This window comes from Somniosus microcephalus, chromosome 7 (assembly GCF_052327205.1).
Source record: "Somniosus microcephalus isolate GS21.2 chromosome 7, FLI_Smic_1.0, whole genome shotgun sequence".
NCBI lineage: Eukaryota > Metazoa > Chordata > Chondrichthyes > Squaliformes > Somniosidae > Somniosus > Somniosus microcephalus.
The window spans coordinates 55,783,819-55,805,606 of NC_140993.1; the positions used below are offsets into that span (position 1 = coordinate 55,783,819).

Below are 21,788 nucleotides of genomic sequence, written 5' to 3' on the forward strand. Positions count from 1 at the left end.
AGTGGAGTACTGAAGGATGCTGCATTTATCTCCCCTCAAGAGGATGTTAAAACATCTGATGCCGCTATTTGAAGAATTGTCCCCATGTCCTGGACAACGCTCCACTACAGATTAACTGATCATTCATCAGAGTGCTGGTGCAGAATCACTCCTGCATTTGTTGACAGAACAGTCATTGCACTTCAGAAGTAATTCACTGCGGGAAGTACTTCCAAGATGTTTCCAAGTGAAAATGCCTCTATGATTGTTTTCCCGGGAGTTGCTCATAGCAGTAGCCTAAAGTTTAATCTTAATTCCTGGGGACTCCAGGACAATCCTTGAGGTTTGGCAACCCTAGGAGTACTGCGTTCAGTTCTGGGCATCACATCTCAGGAAGGATATATTGACAGTGGAGTGAATTTACCAGAATGATACCAGGCCTTAAAGGGTTAAATTAGGAGGACCGGTCGCAAAACTTAGATTGTATTCCCTTGAGTTTAGACGGTTATGGGGTGAGAGAGAGAGAGAGAGCGCGAGAGAGAGAGAGAGAGAGAGAGAGAAATTATTTCCTCTGGGGAACAATCATAAAATTAGAGCTGGGCCATTCAGGAGTGAGATCAGGAAGCACTTTTACCACTCAAAAGCTAATGGAAATATTGAACTTCTTCAACAACAAACAACTCACATTTATATAATGCCTTTAACATAGTAAAACATCCCATGGCACATTTGAAGACTGAGATTGCTAGGTTTTTGTATGGGAAAAAGATATGGATCAAGTCAGGCAAATGGAGTTGAGGTGCACATCAGTCATGATCTGCTTGAATGACAGAACATGCTCGAGTGCCTGAATGGCCTCCTCTTCCTATTTATTGGGGAAGCCTAAACAGATAATGCTTCTTTTTTTTTTAAATTCAAGATTTATAGCAGTCATGCAGTTCAATTAAGATCCAGACTGTACAAGACATTACTGAGCAGAAACACCATCTTAGCAACAGTCAATCTTTCTCAAATTAGCAGTCTGACTAGATAGCAGGTAGGGTCAGAGGCATCACTATCAGAGATTGTAAGGTCTTTTACTACGTTAAAGGCACGATACAAAATGCAAGTTGTTGTGGTCAGCCTGGTATCATATGACAACACTTTGCTCTTAGTAAAGTGGAGGGGTTGTGAGCCCTTCTCGTCCCGCACTCCCTTATACAGCACTGTATTGCAACAAGTGACTGTCCATAAAGTACGTACACTAGTTGCAAAGGGGAGATAACAAATGAAGTTATGTAAAAAAGCAGACTTTTATCAATCTTTTATTTATACAGTTTAGCATGTTACTCTAATTTATTGCATTTTTAAATCTTAATTGAAAGAAAAAAGTTGTCTGAGGTCTAAATTATTTTTCGCGGGGTGGTGGGTGGAGGTCACGGGGTGGTGGGTGGAGGTCGCGGGTGGGTGGAAGCATACAAGACAATGGAAGGCTGCATAAAAGTGCCCTGGCATTTGGGATGTGTCATTTATGGATGGTTCCCAAGTGGAAATAATTACATGTCACATCACTGGTGTATAGTCAGCCAACCAGCACACAGATGGCGACCTTTCAAGCTTCCCACGATGAACGCTTTTATAATCTTGGTCCAGGCTCTGAAGTTATATTGGAAATTAAAACCTGCAAATAATTTCTGACCATCTCACACATACATTGAGACTGACCACCATTCTTTTTACTTTGCAAGGCTGACTTCAGTACTGCTTTCGCCCACCCAGCCCCAAATCTGATGTATTTTCACCCTTCTGAAGCACTTGACTCCTTGCTGGTCTTTGGCTGAATGTGTGCCAGTCGCCCTCCAGCTCTCCACCAAACAATCATCATTCACATGTGCACACCAACAATGACTGCTGGACGCTATTCAGCAGCAGAAGGCATCACAGCCAGGCCCAGTCCCATAGTCGCACTTTGTCCACCCACATGCACTTCCAGCAGTGGTGGTTGAATAGCAGCTGGGAGTGTGGAAATTGGGGCCAGTTTTCTCCTCCCTAATCCCACAGTCTGAGCAGAGGTTAAATTATACAATACTGCTGTCCCAGTTGACATCACCCACGAGATCTTTCTGATAGATCGTATCCCTGAATAAGTTTGCCGATACATGCAAACGTTATTCCCAACACATCCCTGATGTGGAGGGCTTTGCACACTGGGAAAGGAGAGGGTGAAGTGGAAAACATTTGTTAATTAACATTTGCAGCCTCAAAACAGTGGACAGGGCAAAAGATTTCTTGGAAAATCAGTCCTGGGATTTGCATACAATTTAATAAAAAGTTTTGAATGGTAGAGTCAAGTTGGACACAACGCTCCATGAATGTAAACAATTTCCATAAATCACTGAGGTTTGAGGTTAAGATTTAAAAATTTTCTACACAACCCATTCTCTTCACGTGGATTGGGTGCTCAGTAATCAAATGGCATGTATTGAGCCCTCACCACATTGCTCACACCAGGTGGCATTCCAGGGCCCATTGCACCAACTGGGCAGAACTGATGCAATATGGTATCAAAGACACTTTTGTTTGGTGGGACAACCTGCAACATTCTGTCCAAATCCAACACAGATGCTGGACGTAAAGATGGCAGAGGGCATGGATCAGGTAGAAAGGGCCAGCTGGGTGGGCGCAAGAACTGCGTTGGTCTGTATGGATAGAACAACAGATTTGAGGGGTTGTTGTACTGGAAGAAAGCAGAATATGGTAGACTCATACTGGGAGGCGCGATTACATTTGGAGGGGGATATTTAGTGTAGGAAGTCGGTAACTCCCAGGACATGTAGGGCCGCAGTGGAAGCTCTGGCTCTGGATAGTTGGTGCAGCGATTGTCCCATATGGAAAAAGGAGTAGACCTGCCATACTCCGCTGATAATCTCAGACGTTTTGACTCTTGTTTATGAGGGGATTCTCTTTGGGAAACATTGGTGTCATCTTCAATGGAGGAAGGACTGGAAGTTGAAGTGCTTAGGGGCGAGGTAAACTGGATCTTGTGAGGAGCACTCTGTGAGGAAGAGAATGAAGAGGAGCACTGTGGGCTCTCGCATGCTACTGGATGAGGATGCCAAGAGTTTAAATCCAATCTTCTTTGTTGGGTAGGCTCTTCATTTGATGACTTTCTTTGGAGACAACGTTTAGAGGCCGCTGGATAGCTCTTCTCCCTTTCAGATGTAGAAGCTTCCAGACTATTCCACAATGTGTCAATGGAAAAGGCACCATCCGACCTGCTGCCACCTTGCTGTGGGAGAACTGTTGCATGCCCAGAAGGGGATTCCGATACCTGCCGTGCTTTGCTGCTTTCTTCAGAAGCAGAGAGGCTGACAATCCCACCCTGGATATAGGCAGTCGAATTGGCCGCAAACCTTCTCCCATCTTGTCGTGACACAGATGTGTTTTGTCGTTTTAATGCTTCGGGTGGGATACGAGTAACGTCAACCGTCCAGTAGTTCCCCTTCCCTTTTGGCCGTTTTGGGTCATTCAATACCTAAAAAAAAAAAACCAATGCAACTTTAAAATCACCGGGACTCTTACTTGTATCTAGACCACATACTATATTACTCAATGCCAAGGCAACTTTCCATAGCACTAGCCATAAGGTAGCTGGCCATTTGTCAGCCACAGCCAGCCAGCTTTGGCAGGAAATTATAGGTTGGGAGGCATCACAAGTGAGCCACCACAGCCAAGCCTCATCCCAACTTCACGCAATATCTGCACTCGTCAGGAAGCATCTTTCAATAATAAGTGGGAGGAGGAATCCTGGTTAATTCAACCCCCCCCACCCCACCCACCTCTTCAGCCCATGGGCACTGAAGCCCAGTTGTAGTTTCCCTATTACCACCCAATAAATCAGTGAGTTCAACACACCGCGGGATAAAATGTGGGACATACACAGACCGTTTGGCTCAGCTCATTAAGTAGTGTATTTACCAACTGATCCAGACTGTGTACTCCGTTGCACCATGACAAGATAGTGCAGTTATTCAGCTCAGTGAAGCCTAGTCGTTATAAAGATTATTCTTCCAATGGCTCGGTAAATTCAGCTCCCTGGCTATCTTCAGATTTGATTGCTCTCCTTTCTCCATCTTCCACCCCCCCCCCCTCCCATTTCTACTCCGAGGCACCCCCGACCCCCAATTTTCAACTACTAGCCGCCCATCTTGCAGGCAAGAAGTGGGCGCTCGACAGTTGAAAATCATCCCCAGGGTCTCGAATTTCCTCTCGGCTGTCGTTTATTTGTGCCCCTGTCCGAGGGATACCCACCTCAGGTGGGGTTGAAACTTGCAGTGGGCACCTTGCCAGTGTAAATGGGCTGGCTATGCTGCTCAAGTAATTTCAAAAAGTGCCCCTATATTCAAATAGATAGATCACTGCAAGGGTGCACTCTGCAATCAATTGACCACCGTTTTAAATTTTAAATGCTCCGGTTATCCTTAGCATTGCTGGATTCCAGGGATTCTCCGGTACAAATGGCAAGAAGTTGACATCATATTTCCTTTATTCGCCTGGCATTGTAATAAAACAATAGCCACCTACCCCCAGTTGCTGATGGGTAGCAAAAGGGCCAGAGATCTGGCATAACCGGGTTCCAGCCCAATTTCCACCCTTGCCCACCCAGATTATTATTATTTTTTTTTTTTAAACGCTGATTTACTGGAGGAAATTCTGAGTCAGAGGATTTGGGCTGGTGGGAGGAGGGAAAGCAGAGAAAAGTGACAAGTAAAAAAAATGTAATAAGTGAAGTGAAAAGTAAACTGGATCTGCCAACAGGTACAGCGCTAGGGGTTAATGTTAACATTTATCGCCAAGTGAAGAACTGACGATAGCGAGCCAGCAGCTTGTTTTAGGTCTCAAGCCGATTTTATTTTCCATCAACGGGAAAGAAATTCGGGCGAGGTGTAAAATGGACGGCCAATTCACCATCACCCATTTGATTAAAGTAAAATGACCCCCATCTAGTCAAAGTTACCCGGGGAGTCACATACTCAGCAGAAATATGTGCTAATGGTTAAAGTTAAACCATCCCCTCACCCCCGAGTACAATGATATTAATTAACACCTGTATACCAAGTCAGACCTGAGCTCAGGCCGTACAAGATTCTTAGTTAGCAGGTACTTTACACAAGTTCACATAGTCCAGAGTGAAAGGTTTTCGGACAGCTATAGCATGCGACAAGTAGTTTACATTTGCTTTAAATTAAAAAGATTATAAACATCTGTCAAGGAGACATTGAGATAGGTTCAGCTTTTACAATTCCCACGCTGTTGGTTTCCATGTAGTTAGATAGAGAGAAATGATTTCATCTGGTGGAGGAGTCCAGAACAAGGGGGGCATAACCTTAAAATTAAAGCTAGGTTGGTCAGGGTTCGTTAATGTCAGAAAGCACTTCTTTAGGGTAGTGGAAATCTGGAACTCTCTCCCCCAAGGACTGTTGAGGCTATGTCAATTGAATCATTCAAAACTGAGATTGATAGATTTTTGTTAGGTAAGGGTATTGAGGGTTATGGAACCAAGGCAGATAGATGAAGTTAAGATACAGATCAGCAATGATTTAATTGAACGGCAGAACAAGCTCGATGGGCTGAACGGCCATCCTATGAACGGTACAGACTAGGAGGGTTCCAAGTTCACTCCCCTAGTCTGTGCCGAGTTACCCGATCGCTGCTTTGGGGTGGAATGGTGTGGAGAAAGCAACAGGGGTGCTAAAACTGCCAATTGACATTCACCATTTGGGCTTAAATCTGGGCTGACACTTCAATGCAATACTGAGGGAGTGCTGCACTGTTGGAGGTGCAGTCTTTCAGAAGAGATGTTAAACCGAGGCCCCGTCTGCACTCTCAGGTAAAAGATCCCATGGCACTAATTCGGAGTTCTCCCCGATGTCCTGGCCAATACTTATCCCTCAACCAACATCATTAAAACAGCACAATAAAAGCAAAATACTGTAGATGCTGGAGATCTGAAATAAAAACAAAAATGCTGGAAATGCTCAGCAGGTCAGGCACTATCTGTGGAGAGATAACATTTATATTGCCGAGGCCATCTTTCGTGTGTTTCTCTCTCCACAGATGCGGCCTGACCTGCTGAGTATTTCCAGTATTTCCTGTTTTCAGATCACTAAAACAGATTATCTCATTACTGTTTTTTGGGACCTCGCTGTGCAAAAATAAGCTGCCACATTTCCTACATTGCAACAGATTTGATGGGCCAAATGGTCTCCTTCTGAGCTGTACTATTCTATGATTCTATGACTACACTTCAAAAGTTATTTCATTGGCTGTAAATAAGTGCTTTGGGATGCCGAGGTCGTGAAAGGCGTGCAAGTTCTTCATTCTTATAAAACACACATGGGCAAGGCAGCAGAGGGCACCCATAGAAACATAGAAGATAGGAGCAGAAGTAGGCCATTCGGCCCCTCGAGCCTGCTCCGTCATTCAATCCGATCATGGCTGATCATCCAAATTCAGTACCCTGTCCCTGCTTTCTCCCCATATCCCTTGATCCCTTTAGCCTTAAGAAATATATCGAACGCCTTCTTGAATATATTTAATGAATTGGCCTCAACTGTCTTCTGTGGTAGAGAATTCCACAGGTTCACCACTCTCTGGGTGAAGAAATTCCTCCTCATCTCAGTCCTAAATGGCTTACCCCTTATCCGTAGACTGTGACCCCTGGTTCTGGACTCCCCCGCCATCGGGAACAGCCTTCCTGCATCTAGTCTGTCTAGTCCTGTTAGAATTTTATAAGTTTCAATGAGATCCCCTCTCATTCTTCTAAACTCTAGCGAATATAAGCCTAATCGACCCAATCTCTCTTCATACGTCATTCCTGCCATGACAGTGGAACCACATCCCAGCACCTGCAGGGAAGGAGGAGACAAAATTTGGGTGCTCACTGTTTTAAATGTTAAAAGGGTGCCAGGGAGTACAGGTCAGCCATAGGGTTATGACATTGTAGCCCTGATTCACCAACCAATGTTTGCTGTGAGCACAGCTCCGCACTGGAGAGCAGGGTCAAGCCCCAAAAATTTAACGATGTTCTGTTCTGGTGGTTTGATACAATGTCTGTCAAAATCCTGGAACTCCCTACCCAACAGCACCTTCACCACACAGACTACAGCGGTTCAAGGCGGCGGCTCACCACTAACTTCTCAAGGGCAACTGGGGATGGACAATAAATGCTGGCCTTGCCAGCGACGCCCACATCCCAAGAATTAATAAAAAGATGCTGGCCTGTGGACAGAAAAGAAGCGGTTGTGCGATGCATTAGCCCACTAGAGATGGCAATATAAATACATAGGAATAGGAGTAGACCATTCAGCCCCTTGAGCCTGCTCTGTCACTCAATTAGATCATGGCTGATCGGTACCTCAACTCCATTTATCTGCCTTTGATCATCATCCCTTGATCCCGTTTCTTTAACAAAAATCCATCTATCTCAGCCTTGAAAGCTCCAATTGATCCAGCATCCACAGGCTTTTGAAGGGGGGCTAGGAGAAAGAGTTTCAGTTGCAGATTTCTACTACCCCTTTTGTGTGAAAAAATGCTTCTCGATTTCACTCCTGAATGAATGGCTTGGCTCTAATTTTAAGATTATGTACCCTAGTTATCGATTACCTAGATTATTTAAACACCTCAATCAGATCATTCCTCAATCTTCTATACTCAAGGGAATACAAGCCGAGCTTATGCAACCCATCCTCATAATTTAACCCTTTTAGCCTCGGTATCACTCTGGTGAATCTGCGCTGCACCCCCTCCATGGAGAATGTGTGTGCAGCCGACTCCTAATTCAAATGATCCGATATTCAACATTTTTTGGTATAAATTCTCACTTTGCTTAATTTGAATCACTGGATAATGTTATTTTATTTTATTTAGCATAAACAAACAACATGGAATCAGCAGTAGATGTACTATAAATGTAGCTAGATCACATTTTAGTGCACCACAGAACTTTACCAAACAAAGTAGCCAGCCACCACCATTATCCTTACTCTAATAACCAACCCTTGAGAGATTACAGGGCGATGCAATCAAAGTATTTAAAATTATGAAAGAATGAGACAGGTTAGCAGATTGTTTTCAGTAGTTATGGGGTCAAGAACAAGGGGCTATAGATCGAAGATTAAAGGGAAAAGATTAAATGGAAGAGATTTAGAACAGGGGGCAAGAGTTTTTTGCATTAGTTCCTGGGATGTGTGCATCGCTGGCAAGGCCAACATTTATTGTCCATCCCTAATTGCCCTTGAGAAGGTGTTGGTGAGCTGCCTTCTCGAACCGCTGCAGTCCGCATGGTGAAGGTACTGCCACAGTGCTGTTAGGGAGGGAGTTCCACGATTTTGACCCAGCGACGATGAAGGAACGGTGATATATTTCCAAACCAGGATGGTGTGCAAATTGGGAGGGAAATTTGCAGGTGGTGGTGTTCCCATGCGCCTGCTGCCCTTGTCCTTCTAGGTGGTAGAGGTCGCGGGAGGTGCTGCTGAAGAAGCCTTGGCAAGTTGCTGCAGTGCATCTTGTAGGTGGTACACACTGCAGCCACGGTGCGCTGGTGGTGGAGGGAGTGAATGTTTAAGGTGGTGGGTGGGGTGCCAATCAAGCAGGCTGTTTTGTCCTGGATGGTGTCAAGCTTCTTGAGTATTGTTGGAGTTGCACTCATCCAGGCAAGCGGAGAGTATTCCATCACACTCCTGACTTGTGCCTTGTAGAAGGCTTTGTGGAGTCAGGAGGTGAGACACTCGCCACAGAATACCAAGCCTCTGACCTTCTCTTGCTGCCACAGTATTTATGTGGCTGGTCCAGTTAAGTTTCTGGTCAATGGTGACCCCCAGGCTGTTGATAGTGGGGGATCCGGCAATGGTAATGCCGTTGAATGTCAAGGGGAGGTGGTTAGACTCTTGCTTGTTGGAGAGGGGGGCACGGTGGCATAGTGGTTAGCACTGTTGCCTCACAGCGCCAGGGACCCGGGTTCAAATCTGGCCTCGGGCGACTGTCTGTGTGGAGTTTGCACATTCTCCCTGTGTCTGCGTGGGTTTCCTCCGGGTGCTCCGGTTTCCTCCCACAGTCCAAAGATGTGCGGGTTAGGTTGATTTGGCTATGATAAATTGACCCTTAGTGTTAGGGGATTAAATATGTGGGGTTACGGGGATAGGGTGGGATATGTGTCGGTGCAGGCTCGATGGGCCGAAATGGCCTCTATCTGCACTGTGGGGATTCTGTGTGTGTGTGTGATAGTCATTGCCTGGCACTTGTGTTAATATTAATTGCCACTTATCAGCCCAAGCCAGAATGTCACCCAGGTCTTGCTACATGCGGCATGGACTGCTTCATTATCTGAGGAGTTGCGAATGGAACTGAATACTGTGCAATCATCAGCGAACAGCCCCACTTATGACCTTATGATGGAGGAAAGTCATTGATGAAGCAACTGAAGATAGTTGGGCTGAATGGCCTGCCTGTTTGCATTTTGTGAGGCTGTGGAATTCACTTCCAGGGTTAGTGGTTGAGACAGAAACTATCTGCCTGATTTTTGCTCCTGTCTGTTTTTGGCAGGAGAGTTCAAAACTCACCCACTGCACCAGAACTGAAGCCAGAGGTATTTGACCTCTTGGACCTCATTCAAATCCCGCTGGACGACTTCCCACCCGTTTCAGGCGGAAAATTGTACGGCCCAGAGGCCACACTTCGAGACCAGGCTGGGATCAGCCAGGACATCCCGGGATTATGGGGAGTGGCTGAAGGGGGTGGGTAGTGGATCCCCAGCAGGGAGAGCCTCAGCTTTCCTCGTGGGGCCCGGAGAAGCATACCTGCTCCTCCTATCCCCAAAAGACAAGTAATGAAAAGTTAACAAAAAAGAAACATACCTTTTTGTATCTCTTCGGGCTCTAATCAGCCTCCCCACTGGTTTGGCCGGACGGAAAATTCACTGCGGCTTCCCGCTCAGCCACGGAGTTGAAATTGCAGTCGGGTCCCGACTTGATGTGTATGGTTAAAAAGAAAAGGACCCGCCGGCTTTGGACGCAGGTAAAATTGCAATCGGTCAACTCCCGGCGACTCCAGGGTGGGTAAGTAACCTGGGTGATTTTATCTGCCTAACCACTCGGTTTTCCCGACTGGGAAGGAAAAAGGAGTTGAAGGGATATGGGAACAGGCTGCGTAAATGGGATTTGAACAATTTGCTCACGAGGAGGGTAAAAGCCGACACGGAATGGTTGAGCCAAATGGCCTGCCTGTTTCCATGTTGCAATTTCTGTGCTCTCTATTGGTTTACTCCGGGTTAAAAGAGGATTTTTGATTAAATAAAAAGTGGTTTACATCAGCTGGGCGTGGCACTCACAACTAGGCTAAAGAAACAGCCAAACCAAACTATCTTACTGAGAAACCCACCATCTTCTGTTTTCTTAATAAGGAGTGCACGCTTTCCACACATCCCCCCCGCCCCAGGGAGATACCCCATTTACCAAGTTCCAGAGAACTTGAGAGATTGGCAAGAGAATTTCATGGACAAGCACAGAAATTGCCCCCACCCCCCACCAATTTGATAACACAAATCACCAGGAATACCGAATACAATAAAGAGGAAGGTTGCAATCCCGCCAATATTGTACAAGACTCCGAGGGGGTGAACTTCCCCGGGACTCACTGGCTTGTCCACTGTAATTTCGTCGGAAGAGCCGCGGAAATCCCAGAAGAGGAGTAAACCATTTTTCCGGGGTTTTCAGTCTCTTCCACGAACAGGAGAACCGCCCTAAAAATTCACCCCTTCCATTCATTACCCCAATTTCTAATTGTACCACTGATAAAAATCACAGTCCCAGTGGACACAAAAATGGAAATTTCACAGACCCACCATTACGCCGTGCGCCATTCCTAGCGATAACACAAAAAAGGTACAACCAGCGTGAAACTGAGCACTTTTCAGTCTCTCTCCTCCCAGAAAGAGCACACACACATAAACACAAACACACACACTTTTAAATTACTGCACTGGCCTCAGACCTCTGCTTTACAGGATAGTTGCCAAAGACAGCCAAGTTAGGAGCGCACTTACTTTTATAAAGCAGTCATTTAGAGACAAGTTGTGCCGGACAGAATCTTTCCATCCTTTGTAATGTCCTTTGAAAAATGGAAACATGACACTGATTTCGTGGAGAATCTGTAAACACAAAACACATAGCCAGCTTGTTACATTTGGAAACCGGTCAGATTCCCTCGACATTTAAGAAGCTCAACATGTAAGAAGCTACAACTCCATTAACACGTGCCAGTCACAAACAGACAACCAGTACCTGAGATAACTTCAATCTCTTCTCTGGAGAATTAAGGATGGCAATGGTTATGAGAGCAAGGTACGTGTAGGGTGGCTTAGGGTATCTTTGGTAGTTTTTCTTTTTCAAAGGCTGTTTATCCTCATCTCCTGCATTTTCTTCATCGCAGTCTTCTGTAGAGTTGGGGTCCCTTTTATCCTGGACCTGGTTTGTAGGATCATTGGTATCACAAGTGGAAGCATCAGAGATCTGAACTGGCTGTTCCATCCTGGGAGCCTTGGTTGAACTCTCCAAATGCAGACTCTGAGATGAAGAGTTTCTTTGGCAAAGCGAGTGCAATTGTTGGAGGCCAAACGGGGAGGTTTTTGCAAGAGGAAGAGGAGAACCCAACGCAGTGTCCCAGTCTCGCATTGGAAGTTGAACGTCGCTTCTGCCTGTTGCTGGAGACGGTGCTGCAAACATCCTAAATCCGTCTACTTCCCAGCTCATTCTCATGCTGATCAATGAGCATAGCACTGGAGCCACACGAATAGACTACTGCCAGAGTTGTTTTCTTAGAAGACAATCAACATTTGCATGATCATCCAAAGTGTAATCAGTCTTAGCACAGGGGGATTAGTCAATGAATAAAGGGGTGGGATCTTCAGGGAGGGGCAGCAGAAAGTTTGGGAAGTGAATGGAGTTCATGAGATCCACATTTTTTTGCCACCTTCAAATTTTTTTGTTCCCACATGTTGGAATTTCTCCTTTAATTGTGGCTTTGAACAAGTTCCCTCCAGGGCCCTTTAATATTTTTCAGCTGAACCTTGTTTTCCTGATTTTAAAGGGGCACTACCATTAAGGGAGAAAAGTATCCGGCAAACTTTTATAACCGCTTGGTTATAATAACACAACACGAAGATGTCAGTGCTTCACTAGCACACCATGCCTTCCTAACAAAAATGACAAACACCTCTTTCTCCCATATCAAATTTAAAAAATGGTGTGCCCAACTGTTTCTTCTCCCCCTCCCCTAGAGGGCACTACCCCTTTAAGTCTTGCCTTTTCTGCCTTATTTTGATTTGGAGAATCAGGAGGTGGTTTCACTTTGCTGAGCTGCTCCTTTGATTCTGTTTCTAGTCCTTCTTTTCCTCTTTGTTACAGTTCCCTGATCTTTGTCTCAATGTTTTACTTCTCTTTCTCCTTTCTTTCCACCAGTTTTCTCCATTCTCTGCCTTCCCCTCCTGGGGTAAAGTCCCTTATGCACTGGGTCCCTTATATACCAGACCATAGGGGACCTTCGACTTGGTCTTATCCTCTTTTCACCTTTTCTTCCTCTTTATTTTAGGTTTAATTGTTTTCTGTTTTGTGCATAAACCTCTCCAAGGCCTTGCCCCTCCCTACCTCTGTATCCTCGTCCAGCCCTACTTCCCCCCCCCCCTCCTCCCGAAGTCCTGTTCCGCTGACTCAGGCCTCCTGTGCATTCCCCCCCGCCCCCATATCACTGATGGCCCTGCCTTCAGCCAACTAAGTCCCACTCTCTGGAAGTCCCTTCCTGAACACTTCTACCTCTCCATCTCTCTCCTGCTTTCAGATCTGCTTCAAAGCCCAAATCTTCAGTTCAGTGGTAGCCCTATCGTGCCAGAGCAAGAGAGGTGGGACTTCAAGCCCCACTCCAGAGGCATCAGCACAATTTAAACTGACACTTCAGTGTAGTACTGAGGGGGCGCTGCATGGCCAGAAATGTCAACTTTTGGAATCATAGAATCTTACAGCACAGACGGAGACCATTCGAGCCATTGTGTCTGTTAAATTAGTTCCACTCCCCTATTATAGAATCATGGATGAGACGTTAAACTGAGGCTCTGTTTGCCTGGGCAGGTAGACTTAAAAGATCCCGCGCACTCGTTGAAGAGCAGAAGAGTTCTCCTGGTTTCCTGGCGAATGTTTCTCCCCCAACCAGAACAACCCAAACAAATTAACTGGCCCTTTATCGCATTATTGTTTGTGGGATCTTGCTGTGTGCAAATTGATTCCTACATAACATCCGAAAACACAGAGTCAGTTTCCACGTGTACATTGACAACACCCAGCTTTACCTCACCACCACCTCGCTCAACCCCTCCACTGTCTCTAAATTGTCTGACTGCTTGTCCGACATCCAGTACTGGAAGTGCAGAAATTTCCTCCCACTAAATATTGGGAAGACCGAAGCCATTGGCCCTGAAATTAGGATCGGGGGCTTGCCGCGCGTGCAAGCCCCCGATCTGCACTCACCCTACGCGCCGACATCTGAAGCCCGGGCCTGCTCGCATTTCCTGTCACTGGCCCGGTTCTGATGTCGGCGCGCTGTGCTTACCTGATCCAGCGGCGTAGTTAGTGCGATGTGCCGGCTGGGATCAGGTGAGCACTGTGCAGCCAATCAGGGGAGGGGAAACTCATTCATGAGTTTGACAGTAAGAGCTGTCAAACTCATGAAAAGTATGGGCTGCCTAAACACTACTTTAACTTTAAATAAAATTTTAAAAAACATCCCACTGATTATAATAACTATAAATAAGTTTTTAAAAATGTTTTAAACAATTAATCAATTTTTTGAAAAAAAAAAATTAAAAAAAAATAGGGTCTAAAACTAAACTTACCATCCTGTAAATTCTTTAAAAATAACAAACATGTGGAAAAAAAAATTCTACATTGTACTAAAAGCCCACTTACCTGAAAAACTAAATACTTACGTCTTGTTTTTCCACGCGTAAAGACCGGAGGCCTTTACACGCGCGCAACTCTGAAAAAGAAAAGGAATTTTACTGCGCACGCGCTGCCTGTGCAGTCGCGCGCGTTCTGCCTCTGAACCCCTTCGTTCAGAGGACAGGAAATGCCGGTTTTCCCCGCATGCGCTGTGCATGCTGAAAACCGGCATTTCCTCCGGCCAGACGCGTGAGTACCCTGACCGTACTCACGCGTTTGGAACGGAATTACTGGGCCATTGTCTTTGGTTCCCGCACAAACTCTGTTTCCTAGCCTCCGACTCCATTCCTCTCTGAGGCTGAACCAGACTGTTCGCAAACTTGGTGCGCATTTGACCCCGAGATGAGCTTCTGACCACATATTCGTGCCATCACTAAGACCGCCTATTTCCACCTGTATAACATCATGCGACTCCGCCGCTGCCTCAGCTCATCTGCTGCTAAAATCCTCATCCATGCCTTTGTTATCTCTAGACTTGACTGTTCCATTGCACTCCTGACCGGCCTCCCACATTCCACCCTCTGTAAACTTGAGGGCATCCAAAACCCTGCTGCCCGTCCCACCAAGTCCCGTTCGCCCATCACCCCTGTGCTCGCTGACTTACATTGGCTCTTGGTTAAGCAGCACCTCAATTTTAAAATTTTCATCCTTGTTTTCAAATCCCTCCATGGCCTCGTCCCTCCCTATCTCCGAAACCTCCTCCAGCCCTACAAGTTGTGCACACCGAAATCTCTGCGCTCCTCCAATTCTGGCCTCTTGCTCATTCCCGATTTGAATCGCTCCACCTTTCCCCCCTCTCTACCTCTCTTTCCTCCTTTCAGACATAGAATCATAGAAACATAGAAGATCAGAGCAGGAGTTCGCAAAATAACATGCAACAACAGCTTGCATTCATATAGTGCCTTTAACATAGTAAAACATCCAAGGCTTCTCACAGGAGTGTTATCAGACAAAAATTGACACTGAGCCAAAGAAGGAGGCCTTAGGACAAACATAGAAACATAGAAGATAGGAGCAGGAGTAGGCCATTCGGCCCCTCAAGCCTGCTCCGCCATTTAATGAGATCATGGCTGATCATCCAAATTCAGTACCCTGTCCCTGCTTTCTCCCCATATCCCTTGATCCCTTTAGCCTTAAGAAATACATCCAACTCCTTCTTGAATATATTTAATAAGTTGGCCTCAACTGCGCTCCTTAAAACCTACCTCTTTTGCCTTAATATCTCCTCATGTGACTCGGTGTCAAATTTTGTTTGATAACGCTCCTGTGAAGCGCTTTGGGATGTTTTACTACATTAAAGGCGCTATATAAATTCAAGTTGTTGTTGTAACAACCGCCACTGCACTTTAAAAGTAATTCATTGACTGTGATGCCCTTTGGGACAATACTGAGGTCCTGATTGGCAAGTTCGTTCTTCTTTGACCGAGCGTTTTGGTCACCTCTCCTAATCTCTCCTTCGGCTCAGCGTCCATTTTCTTCACACCTCTGCCAAGGGCTGCGGGATGTTTTCTTACGTTAAAGGCACTTGGAACTTAATGTTGGCAGTGAATACGAGGGAATGTAATGAAGGCAAGACTTCCCTGGCCTGGGGAGACCAAACGCAGATTGGGTGACCGCTTTGCGGAACACCTCCGTTCAGTCCGTAAGGGGGACCCTGAGCTTCTGGTCGCCTGTCACTTTAATTCACCGCCCCATTCCCACTCAGACCTCACTGTACTCGGGCTCTTGCATTGTTCCACTGAAGCTCAACGTAAGCTCGAGGAACAGCACCTCATCTTCCGATTAGGCACTTTACAGCCTTTCGGACTCAACATTGAGTTCAACAATTTCAGATCATAACCTCGGCCCTTACATTTTTGCTTATATTTTATCCACATCTTTGTTTTGGCCTTTCCCCCCGCTTTTTTTCTCTCTCCCACATGGCAGCTGTCTCTCATTCTGCCAGCGCATTTCACACCTAATCTAGAGCCGTCTTTTGTCTCCACTAGTCCTGTCACCATCTCGTCTCGTTTTGAATACCTCTTAATGTCTCTTCACTTCTTTTGTTCTCTCGCAGCCCTGCCGTTTGACCTATTTCATTGCCTTTCCAGTTTTGAAAAAGGGTTCACCCGAAACGTCGACTCTATTTTCTCTCCACGGATGTTGCCTGGCCTGCTGAGTTTTTCCAGCATTTTCTGTTAGCCTGATCTCTAGTTGATTCCTCGACATATTGGTCCAGGAAACTATCCCGTATACACTCTAGGAATTCCTCCTCCACATTATTGTTACTAATTTGGTTAGCCCAATCTATATGTAGATTAAAGTCACCCATGATGACTTCTGTGCCCTTATTGCATGCGTCTCTAATTTCCCGTTTAATGCCAAACCCAACCTCAGCATTACTGTTTGGGGGTCTTGGTGTTTCTCAGCTCTACCCATACAGATTCCACATCATCGGAGCTAATATCCTTCCTTACTATTGTGTTAATCTCTTTAGCCAGCAATGCTACCCCACCTCTTTTTCCTTTTTGCCTGTCCTTCCTGAATATTGAATACCCCTGGTAAACACTTGTTCAAAGAGGTAAGTTTTAAGAAGCATCTTTAAGGAGGAGAGAGAGACGGCGAGGTTTAGTGAGAGAATTTCAGAGCTTAGGGCCTAGTTGGCTGAAGGCACGGCCACCCATGGTGGTGGGAAGGAAGTGGGGAATCCACAAGAGGCCACAGATGAAGGAACGCAGAATTCGCAGAGGGTTGGAGGGCAGAAGGTGGTTAAAAAGATAGGAATGGATGAGGCCATGGAGGGATTTGAACACGAGGCTGAGAATTGTAAAATTGAGGTGTTGCTGCTGGGCTGGAGCCAATGTAGGTCAGCGAGCACAGGGGTGATGGGCGAACAAGAATTGGTGTGAGTTAAGATGCAGGCAAGCAGAGTTTTGGATGAGCTCAGGTTTATGGTGGGTGGAAGATGGGAGGCCGGCCAGGAGTGTGTTGGAATAGTCATCCTTTGAGACTTGCTTTTCTGCAGTCCATTTGACCATGGGAAGCATCGTCGCTGAGTCTGATCCGCAAACGCATATTCCGGCTGGGTCACCAGTTTGCGATCCCTTCCCTTCCCTAACCCAGGGGCTCTGAGGGTGCTTGTAGCACCTCTACCACTATGCTGGCCTCATCCATGCTTTTATAACCTTCAGACTCGACTATTCCAATAGTCGAGTCTGGAGCGGGAGCGGTAGCGGCTCGTGTTTTTGATAAACTTAGTATCACTTGAACTTATCATTCTAGTGGCAGCCTGCAGTGGTCCCTTTAAGGACCCTTGGTTTGGCTGCTAAGCACCTGAAGAAACTGACCTGCATGTCGCAAGCTACAGTCCTTCGTTGCCCAATTTCGTAAAAGGGCCTGAAATAGGCATTGAGCCCTCGATTTGCATATGGAGTCTGCCTAAAGTTATTCCGGGTGCGCGCCCTGGATGCCTCTGGAGGAAGCCTAAACAATCCGTCGGGTGGCGCACTCCTGGTACGGAATGAGCGTGCGCACGCCACCTGCCATGTTGGACTAAATTAGGCATAGCGTGATCCAATTTTTAGGCCACTGTACCCCAACAAACAAAACTTTAAATCCACGACCACACCTTTAAATCCCTCTGTGGCCTTGCCCCACCCTAGCTCTGCAACCTCCTCCAGCTTTAGCCCCCTGCTGCAACCTTGGCTCTTCTGATTCTGGCCATTCCCTCTCACTTTGCCCTACCGTTGCTGGCAGTGCCATCAGCTGTCTTTTAGGGAAGAAAACCTGCTGTCCTACCAAGCCACTCAAGGGCAACTAGGGATGGCCTTGCCAGCGATGCCCACATCCTGAGAATGAATTTTGAAAAAAGATCAGTCCCCCGCCCCCCTCCTCCACCCACCCCGGTGAGACACTACCCAATTTTCGGTTCCATGCCTAATTTAACTATCGCCAAGAGTTAAAAGAAGGGTCCCAGACCTGAAATGTTAACTCTGTTTCTCTCTCCACGGATGCTGCCTGGCCTGCTGAGTGTTTCCAGCATTTTCTGTTGTTATTTCAGTTAAAATTACCCCCTCTATCTTTAAAAACCTTCATAAAATCCATCTTTACAACTAGGCTTTTGGTTGCCCCTCCTGATCTTCCACTTCATGGCTCAGCGTCCATTCCCCCATTGGTGAAATGCCTTGGGACATTCTTTTACAGTAAAGGTGCTATAGAAATGCAAGTTGTTGCAGCACAGGAACAGCCCATCAAGTCTGTGCCATTTTATTCCCCTGCAGGCGTCACTGTCCTGAGTCACTTTTCCAAGCATTCCCTTTTAAAAAAAATTGATGGACTCTGCTTCAACAATGGTTTGTGGCAGAAAATTCTACATCCTAGCCAACATCTGTGCAATGACATTTTCCTATCTTCCCTTTTGACTTCTGTTTGTGATGAAATATTCCATTCATCACTGCCTGTGACTGTGGTTGGTTTCAGTTTCATTTCCCTTACCTCTGTTCCGTTTCCTCACCATTGTATTGTACTATGTGTAGGGCTCCGCCCATACCTGGCCCATTGTATTGTACTATGTGTAGGGCCCCGCCCATACCTGGCCCCTATGTAAGCTGGCCCAGCCTGCAGCACATCCAGTACGGCAGAGCTCTGGATGGAAGATACCTCTCTCCTGTGTGTTACCTTCTAAGTCAATAAAAGCCTTGTTTTGTTTCGCTAACATCGAGTCTCGGATTTATTGAGGCACATCAATTTTATTGACTTAATTTTCAACACAATGGATCAACTCTTGAAACCCGAACGTTTGGATTTGGACCAGCATGCTTCGGACGCATCGGCACGCTTCGGACACTGGTTTATGTGTATGGAATTCTTCCTGGACAATTCCGCAGCCGTCAAAGGCGCTACGGACGCTGCGAGTATGAAACTCGGAATTCTGCGGAATTGGGTAAGCCACCGGGTTTACCCCCTCATCCAAGACGCCGACACGTACCCGGCCGCCTGCGACATCTTAAAGGCGCATTACCAGCAGCCTACGAATGAGGTGTATGCTAGGCATCTGCTCGCTACTCGCGCACAGCGACCTGGGGAATCGGTGGAGGAGTTCCTAGGCACCCTGAAAATGCTTGGCAAAGACTGCAAGTGCCAAGATGTAAAAGCCGCAGTGTACACTGACGAGCTTGTTCGCGATGCCTTTATCACAGGCCTCAGCTCCACTTACATCCGGCAGAGGCTGCTGGAAAAAACGGGATTGGACCTGAAACAGGCTGCGGACACAGCGCGATCCCTGGATGTGGCCCAGAGAAACTCGGACGCCTACTCTTCAGCCCGCGCCGTCCACGCCGCCATGTGTGCACCAAGGGCGCCGCCATCTTGGAAGGCATCTTCCCCGCCCGGCAGTCCGACACCGTCGGGGCCCCGCTCTCCCCCCAGAAGCCCTACGACAGCCGCGACGTGTCGGGGACCCAACTGCTACTTCTGCGGGCAGCCGAAGCACACCAGAAACCTGTGCCCGGCGAAAGGCACCACCTGCTTTAAGTGCGGTAAGAAGGGGCACTTCGGGAAGGTGTGCAGAGGGAACCCCACCGGAAAACCCGCCACCGCCACGTGTGCGCCGTGGGAGCGGCCATCTTGGACGCCATCTTGCCCGACCTCGTGGGGTCCGCCATCTTATGAGCAGACAGCGTGGACGCCATCTTGTCTCGATCAGGGCCCTACAGTGGCATCGGTCACAGTGGACCAGACCAGGCCGCACCCGCTATCCAAATCAATGGTGGACATCGAGGTAAACGGGTGCGGGGTTAAATGTTTAATTGACAGTGGAAGCACGGAGAGTTTTATCCACCCTGAACTGGCACAACAACTCTCCCTAAAGGTGGTCCCTACTCGGGGTACCATCTCTATGGCCGATAAAACCCAGACATCGACCATTATGGGTTACTGCACGGTACAATTGTCCGTTAACGGAACTGTATACGATAATTTTAAAGTATTAATCATGAAGAATCTATGTGCGAGTGTGATCTTGGGCCTGGATTTCCAGTGCAACCACCAAAGCATCACGCTCAAGTACGGTGGGTCCCAGCCGCCCCTCACAGTGTGCGGTCTGGCTACCCTGAAGGTAAAGCCGCCTTCGCTATTCGCGAACCTTACCCCTAACTGCCGGCCAATAGCGACCAAAAGCAGGAGGTACAGCTGGGAGGACAGGCGGTTTATCGCGACCGAGGTAGACAGACTCCTGAAAGAGCGCATTATTGAACGCAGCAACAGCCCGTGGCGCACCCAAGTGGTAGTGGTAAGGGGTAGCGAGAAGAAACGGATGGTGATCGACTATAGCCAAACGATCAACAGGTACACCCAACTAGACGCCTACCCGCTACCCCGCATATCAGAAATGGTGAACCAAATCGCCCAATACCGGGTGTTCTCCACCATCGACCTCAAGTCAGCGTACCACCAGCTCCCTATCAGACCAGAGGACCGCCCGTACACCGCCTTCGAGGCGAACGGACGCCTCTACCAATTCCTCAGAGTCCCCTTTGGGGTGACAAATGGGGTCTCGGTCTTCCAGAGGGAGATGGACCGCATGGTCGATGACCACCACTTGCAGGCAACCTTCCCCTACCTCGACAACGTCACCATCTGCGGTCACAACCAGCAGGATCACGACTCGAACCTCGAGAGGTTCCTGAAAACCGCACAAAAACTCAACCTCACCTACAACGAGGACAAGTGCGTTTTCAACACCACGCGCCTCTGCATACTAGGCAGCGTGGTGGAGAATGGGGAATTCGGACCAGACCCCGACCGATTGCGCCCCCTACGGGAGCTGCCCCTGCCCAACACTCCCAAAGCCCTGAAAAGGTGCCTGGGGTTATTTTCTTATTATTCCCAATGGGTCCCCAACTACTCCGACAAAGCCCGCCCCCTCTTGAAAGCATCCTCTTTTCCGCTCTCTGCTGAGGCCCACGCCGCCTTCAAAAGCATTAAGCAGGATATTAAGCGGGCCACGCTACAGGCAGTGGACGAGAACACTCCATTTCAAGTGGAAAGTGATGCGTCTGACTTTGCCTTGGCGGCCACCCTCAACCAGGCGGGGCGGCCCGTAGCTTTCTTCTCGAGGACCCTCCAAGGGCCCGAGATCAGACACTCCTCCGTGGAAAAGGAGGCCCAAGCCATCGTGGAGGCAGTGCGCCACTGGCGCCACTACCTAGCCGGCAAACGCTTCACCCTACTTACCGACCAGCGGTCGGTAGCGTTTATGTTCAATAATAAACAGAGGGGGAAGATCAAAAATGATAAGATTCTTAGGTGGCGGATCGAGCTCTCCACCTTCGAGTATGACATCATTTACCAGCCAGGGGCCCTTAACGAATCCCCAGATGCCCTCTCACGAGGGATGTGTGCCAGCGCCACCGGGGATCGGCTACAGACCCTCCACAACGACCTCTGCCACCCAGGGGTCACGCGGCTGTTCCACTTCATAAAGTCCCGCAACTTACCCTACTCGATTGAGGAAGTTCGGTCTCTGACCAGGAACTGCCGCACTTGCGCTGAGTGCAAGCCTCGGTTCTACCGCCCAGATAGAGCCCACTTAATCAAAGCTACACGGCCCTTTGAGCGGCACAGCTTAGATTTCAAGGGCCCCCTCCCGTCCGTCGACTGCAATGTTTACTTCCTGAACATTGCGGACGAATACTCCCGGTTCCCATTCGCCTTCCCCTGCCCAGGCATGACCAGCGCCACGGTCATTAAATGCCTCAACAGCCTGTTCTGCCTGTTCGGTATGCCAAGCTACATCCATACGGATAG

At 47.6% G+C, this 21,788-nt stretch overlaps 1 protein-coding gene across 1 annotated transcript; it reads right to left on the reverse strand.

The window, feature by feature from the left end:
* Positions 1-2,419: 2,419 nt before the first annotated feature.
* Positions 2,420-11,771, reverse strand: LOC147114642 (forkhead box protein H1-like). Its single transcript, XM_085992099.1, has 3 exons — positions 11,298-11,771; positions 11,060-11,164; positions 2,420-3,493 (listed from the first exon to the last, which is right to left on the reverse strand). The coding sequence occupies exons 1-3, from the start codon at positions 11,769-11,771 to the stop codon at positions 2,420-2,422; spliced, it is 1,653 nt and encodes a 550-aa protein (XP_085848225.1).
* Positions 11,772-21,788: the final 10,017 nt, after the last annotated feature.